The sequence below is a fragment of the Chenopodium quinoa genome, unplaced genomic scaffold (genome assembly GCF_001683475.1).
Source record: "Chenopodium quinoa cultivar QQ74 unplaced genomic scaffold, ASM168347v1, whole genome shotgun sequence".
In the NCBI taxonomy this organism is placed as follows: Eukaryota; Viridiplantae; Streptophyta; class Magnoliopsida; order Caryophyllales; family Amaranthaceae; genus Chenopodium; species Chenopodium quinoa.
Window position 1 is genome coordinate 3,463,948 of NW_018744991.1, and position 25,935 is coordinate 3,489,882.

The window sequence follows — 25,935 nt, forward strand, 5'->3', positions numbered from 1 at the left end:
GAGTAACTCGAGTAACCCTTGACCGAGTAACTCGAGTGACCCTTGACAGTAACCCCTTAAGTAATCGTTGATCGAGTAAACCCCTCGAGTAACCTCTGTCCGAGTAGCCCCTCAAGTAACCCTTGATCGAGTGAACCCCTCAAGTAATCCCTGTCCGAACCACTCAAGTAATCCCTGATCGAATAACTCGAGTAACCCGACCCCTAACTGAATAACTCAGGTAACACTTGTCACACGGTTTGGCCTGCTGCACCAAAAAGGTGCTGATGATCTAAATCAATTTTGTAGATTTATTAACCACACAAACAAAAGTAACTGTAAAACCTTTAATATGAACTTCAAAAATAAAGCTTTACAGACAAAAAAAAAAAAAAAAACAAAACAAAAAAAACATAAGATGTCATTATTTTTTGTATACATATACTCGTATATATAAGAGGATTTCATGATGAAATTGTTACATTCCTCAAAAATTTGTAGACAATCTATATAATATACTCCGTACTATATACTCTTACTACACAATATATGGTGAAAAAGTAGCTGTACAATGAAATTAGTCTATACCCCAATTTATAATATATTTGATATAATTAAGAAATTATAAAGAAAAAGGGGATGTTTAAGTTTCTCGTTAGTATAATTTTTGTGACAATATCTCAACAGTTTACCTATGATCAATCTAAACCTTGTTTACATAAAGGACAGCATGATATAATCCTAAGCCATTGGTCCACACATTTTTTGTGGAAAATATGTGAACATGGCAATTGCCTTATCTCTTCTTTGTCCTTGTATTTTGTCAAGCATATACAACACTCCTGCAACATTAAATAAGCATTTAATTAATTTTAGTGCTAATTATCAAGTAATTAATAACACACAAGTGCATGAATACCTTATTTTCTTCACATGATTTAAACTGATTTTTACATAATAATATTGATTTATAATGAATAAAATAATAATTTTCTACTGATTAAAAACTAATAATTACTTCGTATTTAAGTTGAGGGAAAAAAACATGTCTTAAGGCCTGTTCACATTTACCGAATTAAGCTGAACTGAACTGAGCTGAATTGAAGTGAACTGAACTGATTGGAGCTGAGCTGAACTAAAGTGAGCTAAAATGAATATTTTATGAGAGAAGGAAATTAGCAGGAGCTGAACTGAATTGAACTGATTGGAGCTAAAGTAAATTGAACTGAAATTAAGCTGAAGTGAACAAGCCCTAATTAAAGTGAAATATTTACAAGAAATTTGTAGAAGAATTTTTTGTAGAAAAGTTACGATTTTTTTTAGGAAATTTTGCAAAAAACCACCTTTTAAATCTTGTTTTTTGCATTTAACCACCTTTTAAAAAAAATGTTGCAAAAAACCACCAATTTTAAAAAATTTGTTGCAACTTACCACCAATTCAATGTAAAACAATTGATAAATTTGGCTAAAAAAAGTGGTAATTTGCAACAAATTTTTTAAAATTGGTGGTAATTTGCAACAAAATTTTTAAAATTGGTGGTCTTTTGCAACAATTTTTTTAAAAGGTGGTTATTTGCAAAAAACAAGATTTAAAAGGTGATTTTTTGCAAAATTTCCTTTTTTTTTTATTTAAAAATGGCGTACTTTATATTTTTTTTTTTAATCTTTTATATATATCACTTAAGTTTATGCATGATTGTCAAAGTTTTAGGTTCTGTTTGCATTGGTTTTCTTATTATTTTCACTTATTTCGAAAAAATAAAAATAAATAAATAAACAAATTTAGGAAAAAAATTTTTGATGAAGGTTAATAAGGATTATCCAAATTTCATTTACAACTAAAACAAGTTCTTATAGAATTTAATAAGATTAAATAAGTAAAATCAGGTGAATAAAACACATCTTTAGCTTAGCTTGACCACATGCATGAACAAGACAAACGAACAGAGTTGAACTTACTGGATTGTCCTTAGTAGGGGAGGAATTCCCAGCACCTAAACTGGTCTCAACCAATTTATATCTCCAGCAATGTAAATGAGATATTTGATCATCAGATGCTCCTTTTTCAGCAGAACCCAAGTTCATATTATAGCCAATGAAGCTACTAATTAATGGAACACAAATGCAGAGAAGAAGAAAAAGAAGGAAAGGAAAGGAGTAAGTTATGGCATTCCAAGACAATATGGTTATGCAAAGAATGTGAAGCTTCGGAGCTCGGTTAAAGGATCCGAATCGCGAGTCGAAAACCCATACATTCCCCATCACAAACCACATTGCAAAGAACAAGTCTAGTGATGCCCTGCATCTGTTCACCAAATGCAAGCCCCTGCCCAAAACCATGTATAAACACCAATAATATATTAGCATACTTTGATTGTAGCACATCAATCTTATTAAAGTTTGTAAGCTAGATTAATAACTTAAAATGTGTTTTTTTTTTTTGCATACTAATTAATCTATAAACTAATTAAGATATAACATGTAATGATGTTTTATATATGTGCATGCATTTAGTAGGTATGGCATGTATACATTATTTAGATAAAGTAAATCCACATGTGATCATGAACTAATCATATATATATCATTAAAGTTAAACATATGCATGCTATCCATGGATTTAATAATATTTTCTATAACTATACATTACAAGTACAATTCTTTTAAATTTAATTTCTTTTATTGACACTAGACAAGATAAAGTAATTAAGTATGCAACAAAGTAATAAAATGTGATGTACTTGATAATAAGTAATAATAATTTTGAATTAGACATAAAAAGTACCTTTGTTCTTCATTGTTTCTTTGTTGTTCCAAATCAAGAATGTTTATCCCATCATTTCCTTGTACCAAATGGTAATGCCTATACCTCCAATATAGGATAAAAAGGTTCATAACACAACCAAAATCATAACCAACAATCCATATTCTCATAGGCCAAACAGGCCTCTCTTCCTTAGAAAAACATAGAGTAATCAAAGTAACACAAATTTGAATAACAAGTGCTAGAAATTCAAGCATCATCCAACTACAAGAATTAAAAGGGTTTTCTCCAAGGTGAGATCTTGATCCATTTTGGTAATGAAAAACCCTTCTAAGGAACGTAAACCACTTTGCTCGCGATACCCTCATTGCCACCCTTACAACTAATGAAGCCGGAATTTCCCTAACCGGCCTTATTTGATCATTATCACTACTTGTAACAAGGGCTTCATTCGCGGTCTCTCCACCTTCCCCTCGTGTTTCACCACGTAACAAACTTGATGATGAAAGTGGAATATGTACATAATTATTAGAAAACCCCATTTAGGGGGAAAAAAATGAATGCTAAGCTAGGTTAGCTATTTTCGAAGCTTGAGGATTATTACTCGAGTTATTATTGTTAATGAGTTGATGATGATCGTAGGAATTCATTTGTAGCATTTGAAAAAAGAGTGAAGTTTGAAGAATAAGAGAGGAAGGTGAAGTTGGGTTTTAAGATGGTGACCAACAACCCAACAAAACCTTTGCTTTGATAACAAGGGTATTTTAGAAGGTTATGTATTACCCATAATATTAAGAGGAATTGGTGAGATTGGATGGATTTTGAAATAGACGTAAAGGGAATTTCCTACAATAACTGTTGGCCTAACAAATTTAATTATATATATTTATTGTGTTCATTATTATTTTACTTAAATAATCAAATTAGTTATTTAATTAAATCAACAAATTATTATCTAATCTTTTATGTAATTGAGCTCATAAGAGTAGTTAGGATTTGGGTATGGTTCTGTTAAATGGAATTGTCAGAGATGTATAGCAAATCAAGTTTCATGTTTATTTACAATATTTAGTGTCATTTTCAAAATAATAATGGAAAGTGAAGTAGGAATTTTCATTTTCATTTTTTTTTTATTTTTGTGTTTTTGAGTTTTGGGAGGGTTTAGTGGGTGTTTAAGATGATTAAGTTGGCCAACTAATCCAACCTACAGTAGTTTGGATTACATATACTTGGTGCATAAATTAGTATATGGTTAGTTCTATTTTCTTAGATTATTTGCACCTGAAGTTGGTACATAGAGTACATATATATAAACTTGCATTGTGTCCTTGTCATGCATTTTCAATCACCACATATGGTTGAGATTTATGTAATTCTTTGATTCTAATACTTGGATATGCCCTACCTTCAATTCATACATTCCCTCAATCCCGCTCTCATGGAATTTTTGGGTTGATACAGTCCATACAGAATATTGTAGTGTTACGTAGTTCACTGATGACAATATATATGTTAACTACAGATAGATGAGAGAGTTTTATTGATCTCGAATATATAGGGCATGTTCGGAAAAATATAGCTGTGAAGGTAGATGTAGCTGTAGAGATAGCTGTGAGCTGTGGAGATAGCTGTCAGCTGTCAACAAGCTGTTAGCTGTGAAAAAAAGATAATTTAGGTATGATTGTTCGGTAAAATAGTGGTTGACTAGCTGTTACATTTAAGAATCAATATTTTATTTTTAAAACTATACATTAAATTTTCAAAAGCTACTTCAAAAGCTACCTCTAACTTCAAAAGCTAATAATCCTAGCTTTTAATAAAAGCTACCTCCACCACTAAAAGCTACTTGAACCATTACTTTGCCAAACACTCACATTTTTGTTAAGTCAAACCACTAAAAGCTACCTAAAAGCTACTCAAAAGCTAGCGTCGAATATATATATATATATATATATATATATATATATATATATATATATATATATATATATATATATATATATATATATATATGTGGTGTATGGGCGTGTGTGTGTGATTTGATTAGGGAAAGTGACTATGTTTTGGAAGTACTTTAGTTAGCAAAGTTTGGATGTAGAAGTAGAGCCCACCACACCCTCTTACTTCATTTTTAGGTGCCTCAATATAATTTAATTTAATTAATTTATTTATTTTGCTAAATAAAGGTTTTCATTCATTATTGGGTGACTTTGTGCCTTTCTGGATGAGGACTAGTAGATGTGAGTTTAGAGAGAAACTTCAAGCAGTTTGCAAATCTGATATGCGCAACCTAATTCTAAAGTCATTCTCTACTAATTAATCGTGTAAGTAGTTTTCCTAAAATATACTCTATATATAACTCACTTCGTCATATGTCTAACACCATATAAAACTATTAAAGTTTTAAGAAAATAAAATGAAAAGGAATAAAAGAGAATTCTCACTGAAATTTATACTCCCCTTGATTCTTTTTGTTCTTATTTTAACTTTTATTGTATGCGAGCTTATTCAAATATTTTAATTGTAAAGGGAACAAATGGATTGGAACAGTGGCGGATCCAGGATTTTCAATTCGGGGGGACAAAATGCTTAACTTACAAATAGCTTAACAAAAAATAAAAACAAAAAATAACTCAAACACACAAATTGGTTAATACTTAGTATTAAAATTTCAAAATAAAAAACATACTTAGTCATACAATTCAAAATGATGAAAAAAATTACATAAACATTACATTAAAATTACACTTTCATCCTTCGAGTCTTCATATTTTGGAAGCGTTCAACAACTTTTTCATCGGAAACTCTTAAGAAGACATCCTTCTCAATAAAAGTGACCAAACAATCATTCATAAGTTGATCACCCATGCTATTTCGCAACTTATTTTTTACACATGTCATTGCGGAAAAGACTCTTTCAACACTTGCCGTGGCAACCGGAAGAATCAACATCAACTTGATAAGCAAATGAATAAGAGGAAAAGTCTTATGCTTATTAGTTTTAACAAGCATCATAGAAAGAGAATTAAGGTCATTTAAACCTTGAAATCTTTCATCATTTAGCATATTCTCCATGAATATATCAAGTTGACATTCAAGAGTCATCAAATCAAAGCTTGAAAATTCTTCGGGATAAAAAGAGGCAAGTTTAAGTACCTTATCTTTATCAAAGGATGAGAAGTTATCTTTAGGACTTAAACAAGCCATACACATTAGTATCTCCATATTCCTCTCATTAAATCGATCATCAAGTTCTTGAAGAAGCAAATCAATCACTCTTAAAAAAATTCCAACCCGAAAATGATGTTGATTTGTTGCTTCTTCAACAAAACGTCTTGATCTTCCTTGAGGAACATAAGGAGAATCCATAGTGGGAACAACAATACCATGTTTAGCACAAAATGAAGTTACCTTGTTTAAGATAGTATCTCATCCTTGCTCCCTCATTTTTTGCAACACTATTTTTGTGTAAGTGACAAGTTCCATGGCATTTACAATATCTTGCTCCTTTCTTTGCAAAGCAACACACAAATCATTAGTGTATCCAAAAATAGTCAACATCAAGTAAGCAATAAAAACAAAGTCAAATGACTCTAATTGTCCTAAAACAATTTGAGCTTTGAACTTATCTTCCGATACACCATGCTTCCCAATGTGTACAAGTACCTTAACAATTGTAGGAAATAAGAGGATGATGTTTGAAAGAGACTTGTAATGAGAACTCCAACGAGTATCCCCGGGCCTTTTCAAACCAAGTTCTTGATTTAAACCCGATCCACTCACAATATCCCCTACATCCAATGCTCGAGCAACTTCTTGAGCTTGATCTTGTCGAATCATTTCTCTTCTCTTGCAAGAAACTCCAACCACATTCAATAAATTTGCAAGTATCTCAAAAATCCAACCACAACTATCGTTCTTTTTAGCAACGGCAACTAGTGTTAGTTGAAGTTGATGAGCAAAACAATGTATGTAGTAGGCACTTGGAGTATCATTATTCATAATCAAAGTCCTAAGACCATTTATTTCACCTTTCATGTTGCTAGCTCCATCGTACCCTTGCCCTCTTATCATAGATGGACTCAATGAATGTTCAACAAGTAAAGACATGATTGCATCTTTAAGAGTTAAAGCGGTAGTATCACCAACATGAACAATGCCTAAAAATCGCTCCATTACCTTTCCACTATCTCTATTAACAAAGCGCAAAACAAGAGCTAGTTGTTCTTTTTGGGACACATCACTTGACTCATCGGCTAATATGGCAAAGTAATCATCACCAACTTCTTCTATTATGCACCTAGTTGTTTCTTTGGCACAACAATTAATAATGTCCTTTTGAATAGAAGGGGAAATCATTTGACAATTTTTAGGTGCATTTTCAAGAGTATGTTGTCTTACTTCCTCAACCTTTTCTCCTAACCATTTCAAAAGCTCAAGGAAATTACCCCTATTATATGACTCCCCACTTTCATCATGTCCACGAAATGCCAAACCTTGCCCCAAAAGAAATCTTAAACAAGTTAAAGATGCATCCAAGCGGATAAAATATTCACTCTTAATCACCTCACTTGCATTGTCAAACACATTCAAGATTGATTTTTTTTTTCCATCTCTTAAATTCACATATTTCTCATAAGCAAGATTATGAGCACTATTAATTCCACCAACATGCTTCTCAAATCTTTCCGGTTTATTCCATGCCCTAAACCCTCCATCAACAAATGCATCACCCCCCGAATAACTATCAACTTCATTCGTGAACAAGTAACACACAATACAAAATGCGGCATCTTTTTCAATACTATACTCAAGCCAATCCCATTTCTTGAACCAATGAACACTAAAGCGACGTAAACCAGACACTTGTCTTTAAGGAAAGTCATGAGTTTTTGGTTGGCAAGGTTTTTTAAGAATATAACCCCTCCTAACTGCATTTCGTTCATTTGCGGGGTAATCCATTATGTTTATTCTTTTTCCCGGATCATGAGGAAGAAGTTCAACATCGTATACCAATTTTCCTCCAATGGTACATTACAAGTACTTGAACCACCCATTTCCATATCATCTTCTTGACTTTGAGGGGAGCTTAATGAAGGAGAGTTATTGGACTCATTTTCATGGAGTTTCTTTCTTTTAAACATGAATTGTCGAAGATCGGGTTGTTTTCTAGTAGCCTTGGATTTGTTTGAATTAGGTGAATCATTTGACATTTCCTAATTAAATTGAAAAATATATATCAATTTCCACAATTCACATCATTGCATAGAATGCATACTAATAAAACGGTAAAACCTAAGATTAAAATTGCAATTAAAATTAAAATTCAACAAAGATTGCAATTAAAATTAACAATAATTAAACAAAAATCTGGAAATTAGGGTTAACAATTGTCAATTGGGGATTTCAAATTGGGAATTTCGAATTAGGGTTAGCAAATAGCAAGACATACCATCAGTGGCGGACGGCCGAGGCTCGACGGTCAGACGGTGGTTGCCTGGTTGCACCCAGGCGGCGCCGGTGCACACAGCTAGTGAAGAGGCTGCCGATTTGCGAAGACCGAAGTGGTGCTGTGGTGACTTGGTGAACTGGTGAGTGGTGAGGAACCGAGAGCAGCGACGCAGCAGGGCGGTGGTTGCCTGGTTGGTGGAGCAGCGGCGCACGCCTCGACGGTCGATCTCAGTGGAGGCAATGGAGAATTGGAGGAGTGAAGACTGAGTGTTGTTGGTTGTTCTTCGTTCTGTAGCAGTGTCGCGTTTTGCTTTTTTTTTGTTTTTTTTTCACTTTTTTTTTTTAATTTTTTTTTTAAAAATGGGGGGACAGCTGTCCCCCCATGTCACTTAATTGGGTCCGCCACTGGATTGGAATAAATAATTTTATATTTATGTCCTTGTCATGCCTCGTAAACAATTATCTAACATTTAACTTTTTACAGTCTTCACAATTTTTTTTTGAGCCGTAACAATAACTAACTTAATTAATTAATTAATCAATTTATATTTATGTCCTCCATTTTCGTATGCTAAAAAATTGTACTCCAATGAGATCTTGATTACTTAACTAACTTATTTCTTATAAATTTATGAAAATTCATGGTCAAATTTTTAAAGTTTACACTAAAAATTTTACAGTAATTTTTTTGGGTGTAGAAAGAGCCACAACAGCAAATAATGTAGACGGGGTTTAATTTCATATCTTGTATACCACCCTTTATAACCAGCTAATCTAGTTACTACCTCTGTTACAAGTTATGTGCAACGATTTGACATAAAGCAGAGAGAGAAAATGTTTAATCGTTGCACATAACCTGTAACGGAGGTAATATTTATTTATTTATTATTTTTTTAAAAAAAAACTAACTAATCTAGTTAGGCCCCGTTCTTTAGAGCTGCTTTGCTCTGCTCTGCTCTGCTGAAATCTGCTCTGCTCTGCTGAAATCTGCTCTGCTCTGCTCTGCTTTGCTTCAATTTGCTCTGCCCTGCTCTTCTCTGCTCTGCTTAAAAATACTACTTAAAAATAGCTGCTTCAATCTGCTCTGCTCTGCTCTGCCCTGCCCTGCTCTGCCCTGCCCTGCTCTGCTTTGCTCTGCTCTGCTTCAATCTGCTCTGCTTTGCTCTGCTGAAATTTGCTCTGCTCTGCCCAAAAGCTCAAAAGAACAGAGCCTTAATCATCCACAATTATTACCAAGCAACAACTTATCTACGTATGTAATAGGGATTTTTTTTTTTTTTTTCCCAAGGCATAATAGGGAGTAGCAGAATTTGGATATCTTTGAATGGGCGTTCCTTGCAAAGTTGCAGGCCACTTGGGGTAAGCCTTGGTGGATCCAAAGGCGCAGTCATTTCCGTTAGTTGGGCCTTTTAGGCCTTGATAGATATTGGTCCGTCAATATATTATTAAGATTAGGAGCCCAAAAAATTAATACTCACAAGTACACACGCCCAATTTGAGTTAATTATGAAACCAAGTTTTGTTAAAATTGTGTTTAAAAAAAGATAGACGTCAATTAGCTATGTTGTTGACTGCTTTATTAATGCCCTTATAGGTAATAGGATCAAATCTTCACCACCACGTGTTTCTTTCATGAATAGGACTTGAGGAGGTTACAATTAGGTAAAAATATATATATATAAAAATGCTACTCGTAGTTTATGCATGTGGATCATGTTAGATTGAAGATGGTTCAAACAAGTAAAAGTAAAAGAAAATGAGAAGAAAAAAAGAAAATAAATTGGTCCAAAATGGACCTGAGAGGCTGAATTTGAAACCCCACTACTCACATAGTTTTGGTTCATGCATGCATGCCATGACTAAGACAGTAAGACTTAAACAAACGTCATTATCAAAGAAAAGTCACATCTAAATAAGAAAATTATAATTTTTATATTATAAATAAATACGCGACATGAGTAAGCGATAAAGATATGTAGTTTGAAAAGTATAAGGTACACAAATGTCAAGGTTGGTGTATAGTTTTTATTATTGAAATCATTTTTTACTCGTCACTCATTTGCCTGATTACAAATTAGTTTTTCTAGCTAACTGTTAGATTATGTAAATAATCTTGTATATTATTAGTTGTATTTTACTAATGTATCCCTAGATCTAACCCTAGTATAATCTTGTATATATACTTATGTTTAATCAATGATAAAGGCACGACAAATATTCTCATATTTTCTCACGGTATTACGAGCTTAGATTTTTCGACTCGAAACCCTAATTCTCTTTCGCTCATCCGATCCTCTCCATTCTTCTCCTCCATCTCGTCTTCCTCTCCATTTTCTCTATCACTAACCCATATAATTATTGAGTCACTCGCTCTAGGCATAGGAGTACGTGATTTTGCGCATCTAGAATAACACTTAATAATTTTTAAAGTTAATACCAAACGATAATACAGTATTATTTCATACTCATTAAAAATAGAAGAAGTATTTCTTAAAAACTTTTATTTAAGTGTAACCCAAAAAAAAAATATCAATGAAATCATTGTTCAAAATAATAAGCATCAACAAAGTCAAATTCAAAAAGTTGAAACATCTATCATATCACTAGATATACAAATTCAAGAGTTTTGGTGAGAATACCTAGTAAACCCGATTTTGCATAGCCGCCGCATATATAGGAAAACAACATATTAATTAATTAATTGTAGGAACAACCGAAAATTCAAAATTGCATGGATGTAATAAGCTTGATGTCTTGGTCTAGAACTCTTGACCCTAAATTTCTACTACTTACTTATCCAATTTGTGTTTGATGTCTCTTGCATGAAGAGACATAATCCATGTAAGTAGTGACGTCATGAGCAAAATAATGTACGACTAGTGGTGCTCATAAAATTCAAAGCTAAATTCTTTTAAATATTGAGTAATTATTATTATTATTCCTCATCTTTGTTTCAATTAATTAATTAATTTCCGTTATCTCATTATAATTTGATACATACACAAAAAATCTTATTTTGTAGAAGTAGAATATAATTATTATGGAGATTACCTTCTTAAACAACATTGCAAGTTCCTTGGTATGTATTATCATCATAGCATGGGTTTGGAAAACATTGAATTGGATATGGTTGAAGCCTAAAGCACTCGAAAAACGCCTTACAAAACAAGGATTACAAGGTCACCCTTACAAGGTTTTGTATGGTAACACCAAAGACATTGCTAAAATGGTGAACGAAACCAATTCCAAGCCCATGGAAAGCTTTTCCAATGATTATGTCCCTCGGATCTTCCCTTTCCATCTTCAAACCATCAAGAGCTATGGTACTTCGTCACATTATTACTTTTTGTTATTGATTTCTTCTCTGTCTTTTTATAAATGTCACGTGCGATTGCAGTTAATATGTAATAAATTGAGTTGCATATTACATACCTTAAATCCATTGTAGTAGGCCTTCCCGAGTTTCCGATTTTTGGTCTATTATTTTATTTTATTTTTTTTTTGTGAAAAAGCTACTTTTGATCTATTCATTAATTCCTTGTTTTAAAAAGGTATAATTAAGTGTATAATAATAATTGAAATTTAATTTTTTGGCATGCATAAATGTAGGTGAAAAGTCTTTTGTATGGGATGGACCGACACCTACGGTGATTATAACCAAACCCGAAGAAATAAGAGAAATATTCATGAAGATTTATGATTTTACGAAGATAATACCACACCCATTTGTAAAAAGGATTACTAATGGTTTAACAAGGCTCGAAGGCCAAAAATGGGCTCAAGACAGAAAATTGCTCAACCCTGCTTTCCATATGGAGAAATTAAAGGTTTGTTTCCAACTTTCCATTGGATTTTTTTTTTCTTTTCGTGTGTATATATGTAGATTTAGGCACAAAAGGCAGATCATAAAGCGAAATTTGATCTTAGGTCTTAAGTCCATTTATATTAACATGCATTGATATAGTGGTCATATACAAAATAATACTATTAGACTACTACTATAATATGAGAGTGAGGGATAGCTCAAGTGGTTAGATCACCTCTTCTGATTTCAAGTGATTCTAGAATAAATTTTCATCACTCGCCCTTATGACTCTCTAAACACAAAAAAAAAAAGACCTACAACTAAACTTATATTTGGAATAGGACAGAATACATACATATGTATACTTGTAATTATTTTGGAATTAGGGAGGTTTTATTGAATTAATTACATTGCTTATTATAAATTTTGGAAATGTTTTAGCATATGGTGCCAGCATTTGAAGCGAGTAGTAACACCATGATACAAGAATGGGAGAAGATGACATCGAAAACAGGATCGAGTGAGCCTGAAATCTGGTCGTATTTACACAATCTATCTGCGGATGCAATCTCTCGTGCAGCATTTGGGAGTAGTTTTGAAGAAGGAAGGAGAGTGTTTGAACTTCTTAGAGAGCACATCTCAATAACTACTAAATCCATACAATCAGTTTATATCCCTGGATCTAGGTATGTAATTGCATTGATAGATATCATTAACTTTATTATAATATACACATTAACATTTGATCGAGTATGTGACTTTTCTTACAAATATATGTTCTACTTGAAAGTGAGGGTGGATGAGATTTAAACCCGTCATTTTTGTGTCATATTAGCTCTGATACCATATAAGAGAACCAACTAAACCAAAAGGTTAAGCTGATGGTCGAAATCCATACTTATTATTGTGTCGTGTTTGATGTAAGTAAATGTATTAAGTAGCTATAGACTGAGTTTAATAACCCTTTTTATCGGTTTTTAGGTTTCTCCCAACGAAAACAAACAAAAGGGAGGCGAATATTCTCCATGAAATGAAATCATTGTTAAAGGAGATGATTCTAAGGAGGCAAAAGGAAATGGAGAATGGAGAAGCAGCTAAAGATGATTTGTTAGGGTTATTACTCAAATCGAACCTAGAAGAAATACAAGATCATCAATTTTTACATGGAAATAACAAACAACAACATTTTAAAATGGGTATGAAAGAAATTATTGAAGAGTGCAAAATGTTCTATATTGCAGGACAAGAAACCATTTCAACATTGTTGACATGGACCCTTGTTTTGTTAAGCAAACACCAACATTGGCAAGAACAAGCTCGAGAGGAGATTATCGCGATTTTTGGCCATGATACACCCCATTTGGAAGGCTTAAATCAGCTGAAAAAGGTACTTACATTTCTATAACTTTGAACAAATTGGCTGTTTCATTTCATAATTAGTTTGCTTATCCGCTTGTAACATCGGTCATTATAGTTGATACTAAACTTGTACCTTGTTAAACTTAATAATTGAATTAGGAAAAATTTATTTGGTATGGAAAAAGTTACGTACTTGTTATAAAATAACCCAACCTAAAGATTATTTAAAAGTGAAACAAACACAATAATATCTCGACCTAAAGTTAATCACTTAATCTTTCAACGAGAGTAAAACATACTCACAGTTGTACCTAACAGTATATATGTCGTTTCTTGGGCTTTAACTTGTCTAGGTGAACATGATACTTCACGAGGTTCTACGACTTTATCCAGCAGTACCTTCACTTACAAGAAGAGTTTCCCACGAAATGAAACTAGGAGATACAATTCTACCAGCTGGTGTACAAGTCAAATTAGCACTGATTGATGTTCATCAAAGTGAAAAATATTGGGGTTCTGATGCAAAAGAGTTTAACCCTGATAGATTTGCACAAGGGATTTTGAATGCAACCGGAGGAAAGATGTGCTTCTTCGGATTTGGATGGGGGCCTCGCATATGCATTGGATCGAATTTCGCGATGATGCAAGCTAAAATGGCGTTGTCTATGATTTTGCAACGTTTTTCCTTAGACCTCCCACCATCTTACGAGCATGCTCCTACTAATAGCCGTGGAACCCTTCGTCCTCAATTTGGTGCTAACTTAATACTACGTCGTATCTAAAATAATTATGCTTCTTTAATTTAATATATTGCTACAATTTGTACAATATAGAACAATAATAAAGCCGAGTATAAATTTAAGTAGTCTATTGTTGTAGTGTATATATGTATATATGATTTCGTTGAATTATACCCCTTTTTTTTTTTTTTTTTTAAAAAAAAATAAAATAAAATTGTAATGTATTTTCTTTTTCTTTTTCTCACATCTCTTTGATGTTGGTCATTTTTTACGTTACACTTAATGTTAAACAGAGTAAGTAGTACTTGTATATAATCTAAGGCCATATTATAGGACATGCATGCACATATTAATACCACAAAATCTTATATGTGGCTTATTGCGTAATTTTAGACCGCTAAAACTTATTATTTCACACATAGAGAAGCAGATCATAAGTAGTAATTCATTATTTCATCCATGTTGTGCATTACATATCAAATTAAAATTAAATTATATTAAATGGGCTGTCCCCTAAGCTAAAAATTTCACAACCATTGGCCAATATATGTAGCTCTCCATCTCTTTTTTGTTTGATATTGGATGGTAGAAACTTCAAGTGAGATTTGATGGATAATATTAAAGGTATCGTATTAATTGAATTTTTAATAAACGTTACATGTACATGTTGAATTTTCAAAACTATAAGGATATCTGATAGAATAATATATAAACCGGTCTTGGATTATTCTAACTATCAGCTTAAACTTTTGATTAACTTGATTTTTTTTTTTTTTACTTGGTGCTGGGTGTTGGGGGCTCAAACTGCATTCATTCGCATTTCAAGCTCAATAGGTTTTCATGTAAAAGACATGATAGAGTATATAAACCAATATTGAACTTTAACCATCAATTTAAGCTTTTGGTTAACTTGGTCCTTTAAGTCTTTAACAGTATATATATCACAAATGTTTTAAGCCACCAAATAATTCAAAAGTATAAGTAGATTAAGATTTCCCAAACCTGCTAATCAACTTTCCTTTCTACTGCCGGCTTTGATTTCCCAGCCACAACTATAGTTATCATTGACTAGGTGCACTGGCAACGGTGTGATCTGATGTCACTGCTTTCGTTAATTTTAATACAATATTAATTAATTTATATATTATACTAAATGAGAAAGACGTGTTAAATTTATTTAGGGTATGCCCTTTACAACAAGTAAAATTAAATGACATATATATCAACCATAATTTAAAGTATAGCTCAAATTTATTAACTTAGGATGTGTTAGGAATTTAAATGACGACCCAAAACTTATAGTTTGCTTTATTTTGTAAAAAATACTAATAAGATAATAAGTTCAAATAAGTCCAATTCGGTAAAAGTAAAGATTGTCCAAGTTAGTGTTATCTAAATTAAAATTTTTGAGTTTTGATTAATAAAAATCCGGTAAAATGAACGCAATTTAATTACACAAGGCATGCTTTGAGATTCTAAGACATGTGGACCATGATGTTCCTCCCAAGTACACAAAAAAGAGAGGGCGACACCAAATTAAAAGAAGGAATTAGAAGAATTAATTGAAGTGAAATTTTGACAGAGAAAGTTAATGTCCAAAATCAAAGAATGTCAAAGGAGAGTGCAAGCTACAAAGGTGATGTTTTGCCAAGAACTTGACGATATAGATAATATGATTTAAGTCAACTAGCTTTATTTTCGTGCTAATTGTAATTGGTATCTTCCACTTATTGCTAGAATCACCTACTTTTCTCAAATGATGTGAGCAAAACGATCGTAATTGAAAAATAATACGGAGTAACACTTTGTATATTGTTGTAACCTTATTTGAAACTACGTAGTATAATAAATAGAGTAAAAGGACTATCATATTGAGTAAACTAACATGGTATCAAAAGTCACCTAATTTATTTATTTTTATGAAATTCATGTACATTAGTTCATTATCTAATTGTTGGTGTTGTATTAACATTAATTTAATATCCTAATCACGGGTTGATAAGTTAAAGTTGAAGGTGAAACTTCATATAATATATTTAATTAAATAGATAATACTCCGTGATTATGAACACGATCAACTATCAAGGTGGTTCCTCCCCAATGTTTTAAAAAATTATAGCTAGTAGAGATTAAAATTAATGAAATGGATGTCGTGATCATGAAAATTTTAATTAATTAACAAATATGTAATTGGGGCCCCTCCACAATAAGATATTCAACCCATTCAAGTAAGACATCTTAATTTTTATAGTAGTATACAACATCAATAATTATGGACCATGCATGCATTATATGTATATTGGCCTCAAAAGTCAAAACAGTACTAAGCTTATAAATACTAATTATTCCTATATTTTGTTCAAATAATTCCCTATATATATTTTTTTTCTCTTTTTCTTTTTCTCTCTCATAATCAAACACAACCAAAAAAATAAATAAATTAGTAGATCGAAAATGATGAAGCTAAGTTTGAGCAATAATAATGTTGCAACTTCTTTGGTGTGTATTATTACAATATCATTGATATGGAAAGCAATTATTTGGGTGTGGTTGAAACCAAAGAAATTAGAAAGACGCCTTAAAAAACAAGGGTTTCGAGGCCAATCTTATAAAATATTGTTTGGTGACACCAAAGAAATTGCTAAGATGGTGAAACAAACCACTTCTAAGCCAATGGAGCACTTTTCAAATGATTTTGTACCTCGGATCTTCCCTTTTCATCATCAAATTATCAAGAACTATGGTATGATACTTTGATCATTATTATTAAATTAGCTTGATTTAATTTACATATTATAAGTTTATAAATTATAAGTTCATAAATTATAACTAAATTATAGTCATATTAACTTGTTAAGGACCAATATTCAAGATATATATATTGCATGTTCCATGTCAAATTAGTTATTTTATGTGTGTAAAGTTGTGTGCATCTAACCCTTACATCTATCCATTATTCAATTAAGTTAATAAGAGTTTTGAAGTTTTGAGGATTGTTTTGTTGTTAGTTGTTGATGTTGTTGTCTTGTATGTGGTAAGTCTATTGAGATCATAATCTTTATTACTTCGAAAATGCTAAAGGGTACAATTGTGACGTATTCCATAACATAAATAAACTATTTTTAGTTTTTTATTATTGAGTTTTATAACAATTTTAGGCCTGAATTTTCAACCAATTTTTTTAACGAAGTACTGAATAATATCATATACAGAGTTTAATATATTTATGAAAATAATTAGATACATAATTTCATTCGGACAAAGAAGATTTATCTCACTTTCCTAGATTGTACTTCTCAACTAGTCAACTACATCAATTGATACGTCTCTTTAAGACCTAATTTTTATATATAATTGAGATCATGTGAGAACCAAGGTGAATAATAGGAACTAGGAACTAATCTTAGTAATTGATCACACTCCATCTAATGGCTCACATTGCACATGCTCTCATTAATGATATTTTCGTAATTTCGCTGTTTTCAAACTTTTTTCGGTTTTTTTAACTTTTAAGGCAATTTCATTTACTTTAAGACTGATTTCATTTACTTTTAATTTACTAAATTTTCATTTGCTTTTGAGAAATGAAACTAGAAACTACTTTGTAAAGTTATAATATTACAAAAATGCCATTAATGACACGGAAAGCATGCGAGCCGTCCGATTAACATGATTTAAAGGCCTAGATTAGTTCCTAGTTCTTATTTTAGCCTTGGTTCTCATTTTATATATATATATATATATAAAATAATCTATCTTTAGTGGATAACTATGAGGCTAAAGCTATCTATTATTCTTCCACGACTCTCATAAGAGTCATATAGCTAATTTTGTTAGTCCATGTTACACGTAACTCGATCGTGATACTATCGAACTATTATTAGCTCATTCAGAAGAATATGTACTTGTATTAGTTGTATATACTACTTATGTTAGGTTCATCAAATTTTTTATTATTTTTTTAATCATAGTACTAAAAAGCAACCAAAAAAAAAAAAAAGAGAATTGGTCAAAAATATGTCTCTAATTCTTTACATACCTTGACATATTCAAAGTAACCTATTATATCTTATATGGAGTACTTTGTAAAAATTAAAGGGAAAATGTTTAGAAAATTGATAACATACAATTCTAATATTAAAATATTGATATCAATCGTGAAAAACCTCTAAACATGTACCTTTTTTTGGGAACAAACCTCTAAACATGTACTTTGTATAAAGTATGTGCTTAAATTTAGAAGTATAGAGCGAGTGCTTACGAGTATTATTTTAGATAGCATGAGTTTTTGCAATAATAGTTATTAATATTCTAAACATATGTGCTTGAACATGTGTACGTAAATTTAGAGTATATACTTTAGACAGTATGAGTTATTGCAATACTTATTAATTTAATTGATCATTTGACAACCATCTTATTAATTATAACTGTTTTTTTTTTCTAATGGACGTATAACCATTGTTCATAGTTCTATCTTCTTGTTGTTCATTAATATGATTAGATGGCAACTACTTTGTCGCTCATCACTTGGTTGCACTCATTCCTTTTGGGGTAGAACAGGTGTGGGAAAACTTTTGTCCCCCTGTATTACTCCGTCGTATGTACTAGCCGATCAAGGATGATAAGCTTGCATTAATATAAGTCTAGCTCGGACACTCAGTCGTATTCTTCTTCTTCAAAAAAAGAAAATAAAAAAATAAAATAAAATCATGTCCCTATTTCACGTACCATGAGTAGTACGTATTTGTAATTTTTTGCTTCAATTAATTAGAACAAAGAAAAGTATAGTTAATTAAGATTATAAAGTTATAATTAATTAAAATGTTATATTTTAGAATATGCCTTGAGTCAGTTAACTTCATACGGTAATGTTTTGTGGGCTATATCCAGCCATCTTATATATTGGGAGTATATATACTCTAATTTGTATATAACAGACTCTCCTCTCGTATGTATGTCCGGCTATGATTGTTACGATCACATTGTATATACTCCGTATACTCTAATTTGTTGATTTCTTTAGTTTTCTTCCATTTATTATAACAAAAAAATTAATAATAATAGAAAATGTAATATTATAAAATGCAGGTGATAGATCATTCTTATGGAACGGACCAACGCCAACAGTGATGATAACAAAACCAGAAGAAATAAGAGAAATAATGTTAAAGATTTATGATTTTCCAAAAACATCGACTCCACTTTTGAAGAGGCTTACCAATGGTTTGGTTAGACTCGAAGGCCATAAGTGGGCCCGAGAAAGGAAATTGCTTAATCCTGCCTTCCATATGGAGAAAATTAAGGTTTATTTTAATCTATTATACTAAATTTAGCTTACTTTTATAAAAAATATATATCAATTTAGTCCATTTTTAAAATTTTATGTTATACTGGTACAATAAAAAATTCATAATAGCCGATGGAAGTATATAAGGTAAAAAAGGACTTGATAAATATAGATTTTGACATGCATGGATACAATAGTTTAACATGACTCAAAATAGACTCAATACAACCATGACCTAGTATTCCACATCGATACCTTATGTACTACAATTTTTTTTTTTTTTTTTTTTTTTTTTTTTTTTTTTTTTTTTTTTTATCAAGCAATAGAATTTAAAACATCACTTCTAATTTTTTGAATTGGAGGAAGTTAGAAAATTAAAGTAAATTATTCTCCCATTTTAAAAAGTTTTTCCTATTTTAATATTTTAATAACATAAAATTGCTCTTAAAACAGAAAGAACTTTTAAGAGATGGAAGGAGTAAAATTTGTCCGAGTAAGATTTGATCGGGATCGCCTTGTTGACTCGAATGAACAATACAAGAGGGGGGTGAATTGTATTGTAGAGGAACTAGGGTAATTTTTGCGGAATTAATAAAGGAACTAAAAAAAAAACTCTAAGTGCAAAAAGAGATTTTACGTGGAAAACTTCTTGGCTCTAATCAAGAAGAAAAACCACGACCACAAGGTATTTTAATTAAACTCAACTCTTAATAATAATAGGGCAAACAACCTATTACAAATTAAGACTCTAACTTAAGTTCCTCCACGAACTCAAGTTCCCCTTTCAACTGATCCCTCAGTCATTTGATCACTCTAACTCTCTCTTTCTCCTTTCTTCACTCAAAGCAATAAATTCTCTTAGAGTTTCCCCAAACTCTATCCCAATACAACTCAAGATTAAACTCTAAAGGCTAAGTAATAAGGCACTCAAGGACTTAAGTGGATTATGACTCTTTTTAAAAGATAAAAGATTGTAATGCTCAAGTGTGTTTTTCTAAACAGAAAACCTAGTTTATTTATAGGAGGAGAAGGAAGTTAAATCAAAGCCTGAGCGTGGCTAGGGTTCTCCCCCACTTCATTAATATAGTATAGCGAGGTGTGCCCCTAAACTACCGTTTGCCTTAACATCCACTAATCCACAACTTCCATAAAACTAGGAAGTGCAGTTCGTGGGAGCTTGGGCAGCAAGCTAAACGAATTACTAGGAAGTGGTTTTACTGGCTTCCTAATTTTTCTCAACCTCTTTTGACAAAGTAAAACACACGTTGAAAAAGATATTTTTCCAAATCAGATTTTCCAAAGAATAAAATAAAATCAAAATAGAAAATCTTTTTAACAAGAAAAGATATTTTAACTCAAAGACATTTTTGAGAATAATTTAGTTAAAATATGAAAAATAATATCTTTACTAAATAAAATTAAATCCACTTAAATCCTATCAATTATTATCGTACTTAACATAAATACAAGAAGCCTAAAATAAAAATAAAATACATTAGACTCCTTGAAACTCTGAGAAGTTTCGACTCTGGAGTTTCAGTTCCTCACTCAAGGAACTCGTCGTCTTGAAGCTTCAACTCTGGAGCTTCAGGTCCTCCCTCAAGGAACTTGACATCTGATTGGCTTCTTTATCCTTCCATAGCAGACTTAGATTTTGAACCATGCTTCATTCTTACTCTAGAATTTCGTAGCATACACCTGTCAATAATAAAAGCTAAAATAGAAGTTAAGCTAGGTATGATTTGCTTAGGTTCCTTGAGTCATCATCAAAACTTAGGGTCGACACGCCTTGTAATAAATCATTATTGATGTACCAAAGAATAATATGCATGACCATTTTAATATTTTCTCAATTACAATTCATAATATGCATTTTGTTACAACTTTGAATTATTTTTTGTAGCTTATGGTACCAGCATTTCATGCGAGTTGCAATGAGATGATCCAAGAATGGGAGAAGACGACACCCGAAACGGGATCTCAAGAGGTAGAAATGTGGTCATTTTTACACAATCTTTCGGCAGATGCAATCTCTCGAGCTGCATTTGGAAGTAGTTTTGAAGAAGGAAGGAGAGTGTTTGAACTTTTAAGAGAGCATACTTGTATTACTGTACAAGCCATGCAGTCAGTTTATATTCCTGGATCCAGGTACTTTTCTTTCATTTCAAAGGGTTCCTCACAGAAAGTTTTATACAGTAGTGGTCGATTGAATTATGACAATCATAGTATTTTAATGATTATGCACTTTATGATTGATTTTTTTTTTCAAATAATAAATTAATAAATTTAATAAAAATGAACCGATCATATAAAAATAATTGATGGTTTTTCCTTCAAATAATAATAATAAAAACCTGATCATATAAGTTTTATTGTTAAAATAAAATGGTAGTCATTTTTCAAACAACCACTATTAGAACGTTCGAATACACAACAATAACATGATAAACCTTAGCTAGCTAATCGAGTAGATCTTTGGCTAGCTGAGACATAGATTGATTAAGGTTTCTCATCTTTGGTACATACTTGGTCCGTCTCTAGGTTTCTTCCTACTAAAACAAACAAGAGGGAGGCGAAAATCGTCAATGAAATGGAATCATTGTTAAAAGATATGATTCAAAAGAGGCAAAAAACAATGGAGAATGGTGAAGCAGCTAAAGATGACTTGTTAGGGTTATTGCTAAAATCGAACTTAGAAGGAGTACAAGATCATCAATTATTACATGGAAATGATAACAAACAACAACAATTTAAGATGAGTATGAAAGAGGTTATTGAAGAGTGCAAAATGTTCTATGTTGCCGGACAAGACACCACTTCGTCGTTGTTGGTATGGACTCTTGTTTTGCTAAGCAAACACACAAATTGGCAAGAACAAGCTCGAGAAGAGATTTTCGCCACGTTCGGTCACAATACACCTCATGTTGATGGCTTAATCCAACTCAAAAAGGTATGTATATATACATGTCTGTGATTTTGTATACATATTCATAGATAATTAAGCTAATCGAGCTGCAGACTAGTTAGGTAATCACAATATATATCAAAGATGTGTATCAAAAGTATATACGAGTAAATAGGCTAAGCTAGTTAATTGTTTTAACCATGCATCATATACATCTTGCATATTGTACACAAGATATAATCTAGGTTACCGCCTTAATTAACCCATCTATTTTTTTTTATTGGCTAATTAGTTATTTCCACTTAATATTTATCACTAATTAATTAATTGTATATATATAAGAAGGGTACGTAAAAAAGTTCATATGAAATAATATATGTTGATTGATTTATTAGTACGTAATACAGTATTATAATTAACTGTAAAAAAAATTTTGAAAAATTAAATATTATTTGATCAATTAACCCATATATAGCTTAAATGTTGATTTATTATGTAAAAAATTAAATGTTGATTTATTATGTAAAAAATTAAATGTTGATTTATTATGAGCTTTAATTAATTTGTTTAGGTGAACATGATACTACACGAGGTTCTACGACTATATTCGCCGGTATTTTCCCTAAGCAGAAAGATTAGCCGTGAAATGAGAGTAGGCGATATGGTTCTACCGGCGGGTGTACATGTTAATTTGCCAACTATTTTTATTCATCATAGTGAAAAATTATGGGGTACTGATGCAAAGGAATTTAATCCGGAGAGATTTTCACAAGGACTTTTGAAGGCCACAAAAGGAAATAATATGTGTTTCTTTGCATTTGGATGGGGGCCTCGTATATGCATTGGATCGAATTTCGCGATGATGGAAGCTAAGATGGCATTGGCAATGATTTTGCAACGATTCTCCTTTGAGCTCTCTCCATCCTATTTTCATGCTCCTACTATAGGTTTTGGAACTCTTCGTCCTCAATTTGGTGCTAAGTTAATTATGCATCGTATCTAAATTATAGGTGTTCATATTTCATTTGCAATGTAATAAGTTTAATATTATATACTTTATAATATAATTGTAGGTTATGATTATATTTTCGATATGATGTAAGAATCAAGTAAGGGCCTGTTCTCATTGACTGAACTCAGCTGAACTGAACTGAACTGAATATTTTATAAAAGAAGGAAATTAGGAGCTGAGCTGAACTGAACTGAGCTGAGCTGAGCAAAACTGAACTGAACTTAATTGAATTTCAACGTATGAGAACAGGCCATAAGTAGATGGTGTTCGTAAAAAAAAAAAAAAAAAAAAAAAAAATAGATGGTGATATGATAGATATGAACCAAGTAATATATATCAGTGCTTTTTTTTTTGTTTTAAAAAAAAATTTAGGTAAGGAGAAAGGCACTAACCATACCTCAACTCTCACGATTTTTTTTGGTTCGGTATACTTTATGTATATTTGAATTATAAATAACTTTATACGTATATTTGAATAATAAAATTTGAAATGATGTATGAATTGGAATATACAAAAGGTCGGTGTATTGTTGGTTGATATTAATTTGCAAAAATCTCCTACTAGTGTTGTAAATGTCATGTGGTAGAATACAACAAATTCAACCAAAATATATGTATATCCTCAAAAAAACCAAAATATATGTGTGTCGATTTGTAGAAGCTATGGTTCGTTGTAACTTAATTTTATACATTGTACGTGCAAAAGGGTTTTCATGCCACATAACTTTTGTAATATGAAAAATCAATATATTATATACTTTGTATATAATTTATGCAAAACAACATTTTCCTTAAATAGCCAATTGACCTATTGGGTGATTGAACAACCTTTATAATCACCATTTTTTTTAATGTTTATATAGCTCTGCTTACATGGTTTCAAGAGGTTAAAACTCGATCATCTTTCTAATATGAAGGGATGTAGGGATGTTTTTACCCAATTAAATTATTCAATCCAACTCCTAAATTATGAGGGTCATCATGAAAACGAAATTTTACATGACAATTAAATTTAGAAAAATATAAAAGTTCTATATATTTAACATTATTTGAAAAATCGAGCATTTGCACGGATTTTATCTAGCTAGTAGTCTAGTACCATCCTATTAGTAGTTTTAGTACCATCCTATTTCAATGCCAAATACCAAAAAGATAATAAAAAAAACACAATAAACATGAAAATGTAAATAACATACACACCTTAAATATCAAATGTAGTTTATTAACAGCGTATTAAATTAAACGATCCACATCAAATTAATTATTTAATCCATGTACGTGCACAACACTTGCACCACCAACATTTGAATCATCCCTTCAATTCCAAATTGTAATGTTACTATATACTTGTATATTTCATCAATTGAAAGATGCTCAAGTTTTTTTTTTTTTTTTTTTTTTTTTTTTTTTTTTTTTTTTTTTTTTTGGGACTTATATGCTTAAGGTTTTATCTAGCTTAATTACTAGCTAAAATAAACATATAAAATTGAATGTAAAGATGATCATCTTATAAATAAAATAACATATATAGATGCACTGATCTTTACATGGAATTGATATATATGAAAACATAAAATTTCAAGAAACATAAGAAAAGACAATCGGTCACAAACTTATCAATAGCATCGGTACACGGCAACCACACGTCGCCGAGGTGGTTCTTGGAGGCAGACATAGAACAGCATCACAGCAACGAACGCGACAATCAAGAGTCCGGTGAAATTCGTCTCGTCGTCCTCCGATGAACAACACAGCTTCCCCATTACCACCACAAAGGCAACCTAAAGCCTTTCACTAGCTAATTTTTTGCTTTATTTTTCTCTTGAATTATGTTTGTTTAGAACATAATAATAACATTGTGAACTCAATATGTTTGTTCTTTTAATTAGTCTACCCCTCAAACTCAAGTTGCCTATAATTTAATTAAACTTTTATTTGTTTCCAAAAATGTCATTTTCATGAGCTTATTATAATTTGGGAGTTGGACTAAATAATTTCATTTTTGTACTAACTTACTAGGCTTCACATGTATTTAGACTATAGTAGCACATATTATTATATTTATATGGTAGTTAGTTGTACCTAAGTCTTCCATCCAGCATAGAACTAGTCTTTTTTTAAAAAAAATAAATAAATTTACAAAGTAATTAATTATTGAATATTTGATTTATTAAAAATAATGTTTGAGATGGGTGGTGGGAAGACTAGACTAGTTGATGAATGAATTTAATTAGATGTAGAAATTAGAATAATAATATATCCACTTCATCATATTAGTAGCTAGGAATATACAAAGAAGCTCCCATGCATGTATGCTAATTTATCCTCAAGCGAAAGGACTACAACCACCACCACCATACTCTCAAAATTGAATGACCCAAAAAAAAAAAATTAAAAAAAAAAAAGGTTGTTACGAGACCTTCTAACTTCATTCTAAGGTGTACAAACACACAAAAGGGCCAACTTTTCGAATTGAGATTCTTTTTTGTGGACGGGTCCATTTTTAGCTAGATCGATAACAGGTTGATCGGGGAGAAAACATTCGTATTGTTTTAGAGTTGATGGAAAACTAGGTTTTTTTTTTTTTTTTTTTTTTTTTTTTGACAAAGGCTAACACGAAAAGAAAGAAA

General features: G+C 31.4%; 5 protein-coding genes across 6 annotated transcripts; 2 read left to right on the top strand and 3 right to left on the bottom strand.

Annotated features, from left to right (window-relative positions):
- Window positions 1-380: 380 nt before the first annotated feature.
- LOC110707033 (E3 ubiquitin-protein ligase At4g11680-like) lies at window positions 381-3,467 on the bottom strand. The gene is made up of 3 exons (XM_021885055.1): window positions 2,765-3,467; window positions 1,939-2,305; window positions 381-821 (listed from the first exon to the last, which is right to left on the bottom strand). Exons 1-3 carry the CDS (start codon window positions 3,283-3,285, stop codon window positions 678-680), a joined length of 1,032 nt encoding a protein of 343 aa, XP_021740747.1. The 5' UTR covers window positions 3,286-3,467; the 3' UTR covers window positions 381-677.
- A 2,018-nt stretch (window positions 3,468-5,485) lies between these two features.
- On the bottom strand, window positions 5,486-6,112 carry LOC110707085. The gene has a single exon (XM_021885120.1). The coding sequence runs from the start codon at window positions 6,110-6,112 to the stop codon at window positions 5,486-5,488; it is 627 nt and encodes a 208-aa protein (XP_021740812.1).
- A 60-nt stretch (window positions 6,113-6,172) lies between these two features.
- On the bottom strand, window positions 6,173-7,887 carry LOC110707086 (zinc finger MYM-type protein 1-like). Its single transcript, XM_021885121.1, has 2 exons — window positions 7,757-7,887; window positions 6,173-7,586 (listed from the first exon to the last, which is right to left on the bottom strand). The coding sequence occupies exons 1-2, from the start codon at window positions 7,885-7,887 to the stop codon at window positions 6,173-6,175; spliced, it is 1,545 nt and encodes a 514-aa protein (XP_021740813.1).
- Window positions 7,888-11,137: 3,250 nt separating this feature from the next.
- LOC110707034 (cytochrome P450 CYP72A219-like) lies at window positions 11,138-14,519 on the top strand. Its single transcript, XM_021885056.1, has 5 exons — window positions 11,138-11,517; window positions 11,804-12,021; window positions 12,441-12,685; window positions 12,981-13,386; window positions 13,712-14,519. The coding sequence occupies exons 1-5, from the start codon at window positions 11,235-11,237 to the stop codon at window positions 14,138-14,140; spliced, it is 1,581 nt and encodes a 526-aa protein (XP_021740748.1). The 5' UTR covers window positions 11,138-11,234; the 3' UTR covers window positions 14,141-14,519.
- A 1,957-nt stretch (window positions 14,520-16,476) lies between these two features.
- LOC110707035 (cytochrome P450 CYP72A219-like) lies at window positions 16,477-23,387 on the top strand. Of its 2 annotated transcripts, XM_021885057.1 has the most exons (5): window positions 16,477-16,841; window positions 19,190-19,404; window positions 21,292-21,536; window positions 21,930-22,338; window positions 22,865-23,387. In XM_021885057.1, the coding sequence occupies exons 1-5, from the start codon at window positions 16,553-16,555 to the stop codon at window positions 23,294-23,296; spliced, it is 1,590 nt and encodes a 529-aa protein (XP_021740749.1). In that variant the 5' UTR covers window positions 16,477-16,552; the 3' UTR covers window positions 23,297-23,387. The 2 variants fall into 2 exon arrangements, with proteins under 2 accessions (XP_021740749.1, XP_021740750.1); XM_021885058.1 differs by lacking the exon at window positions 19,190-19,404.
- Window positions 23,388-25,935: the final 2,548 nt, after the last annotated feature.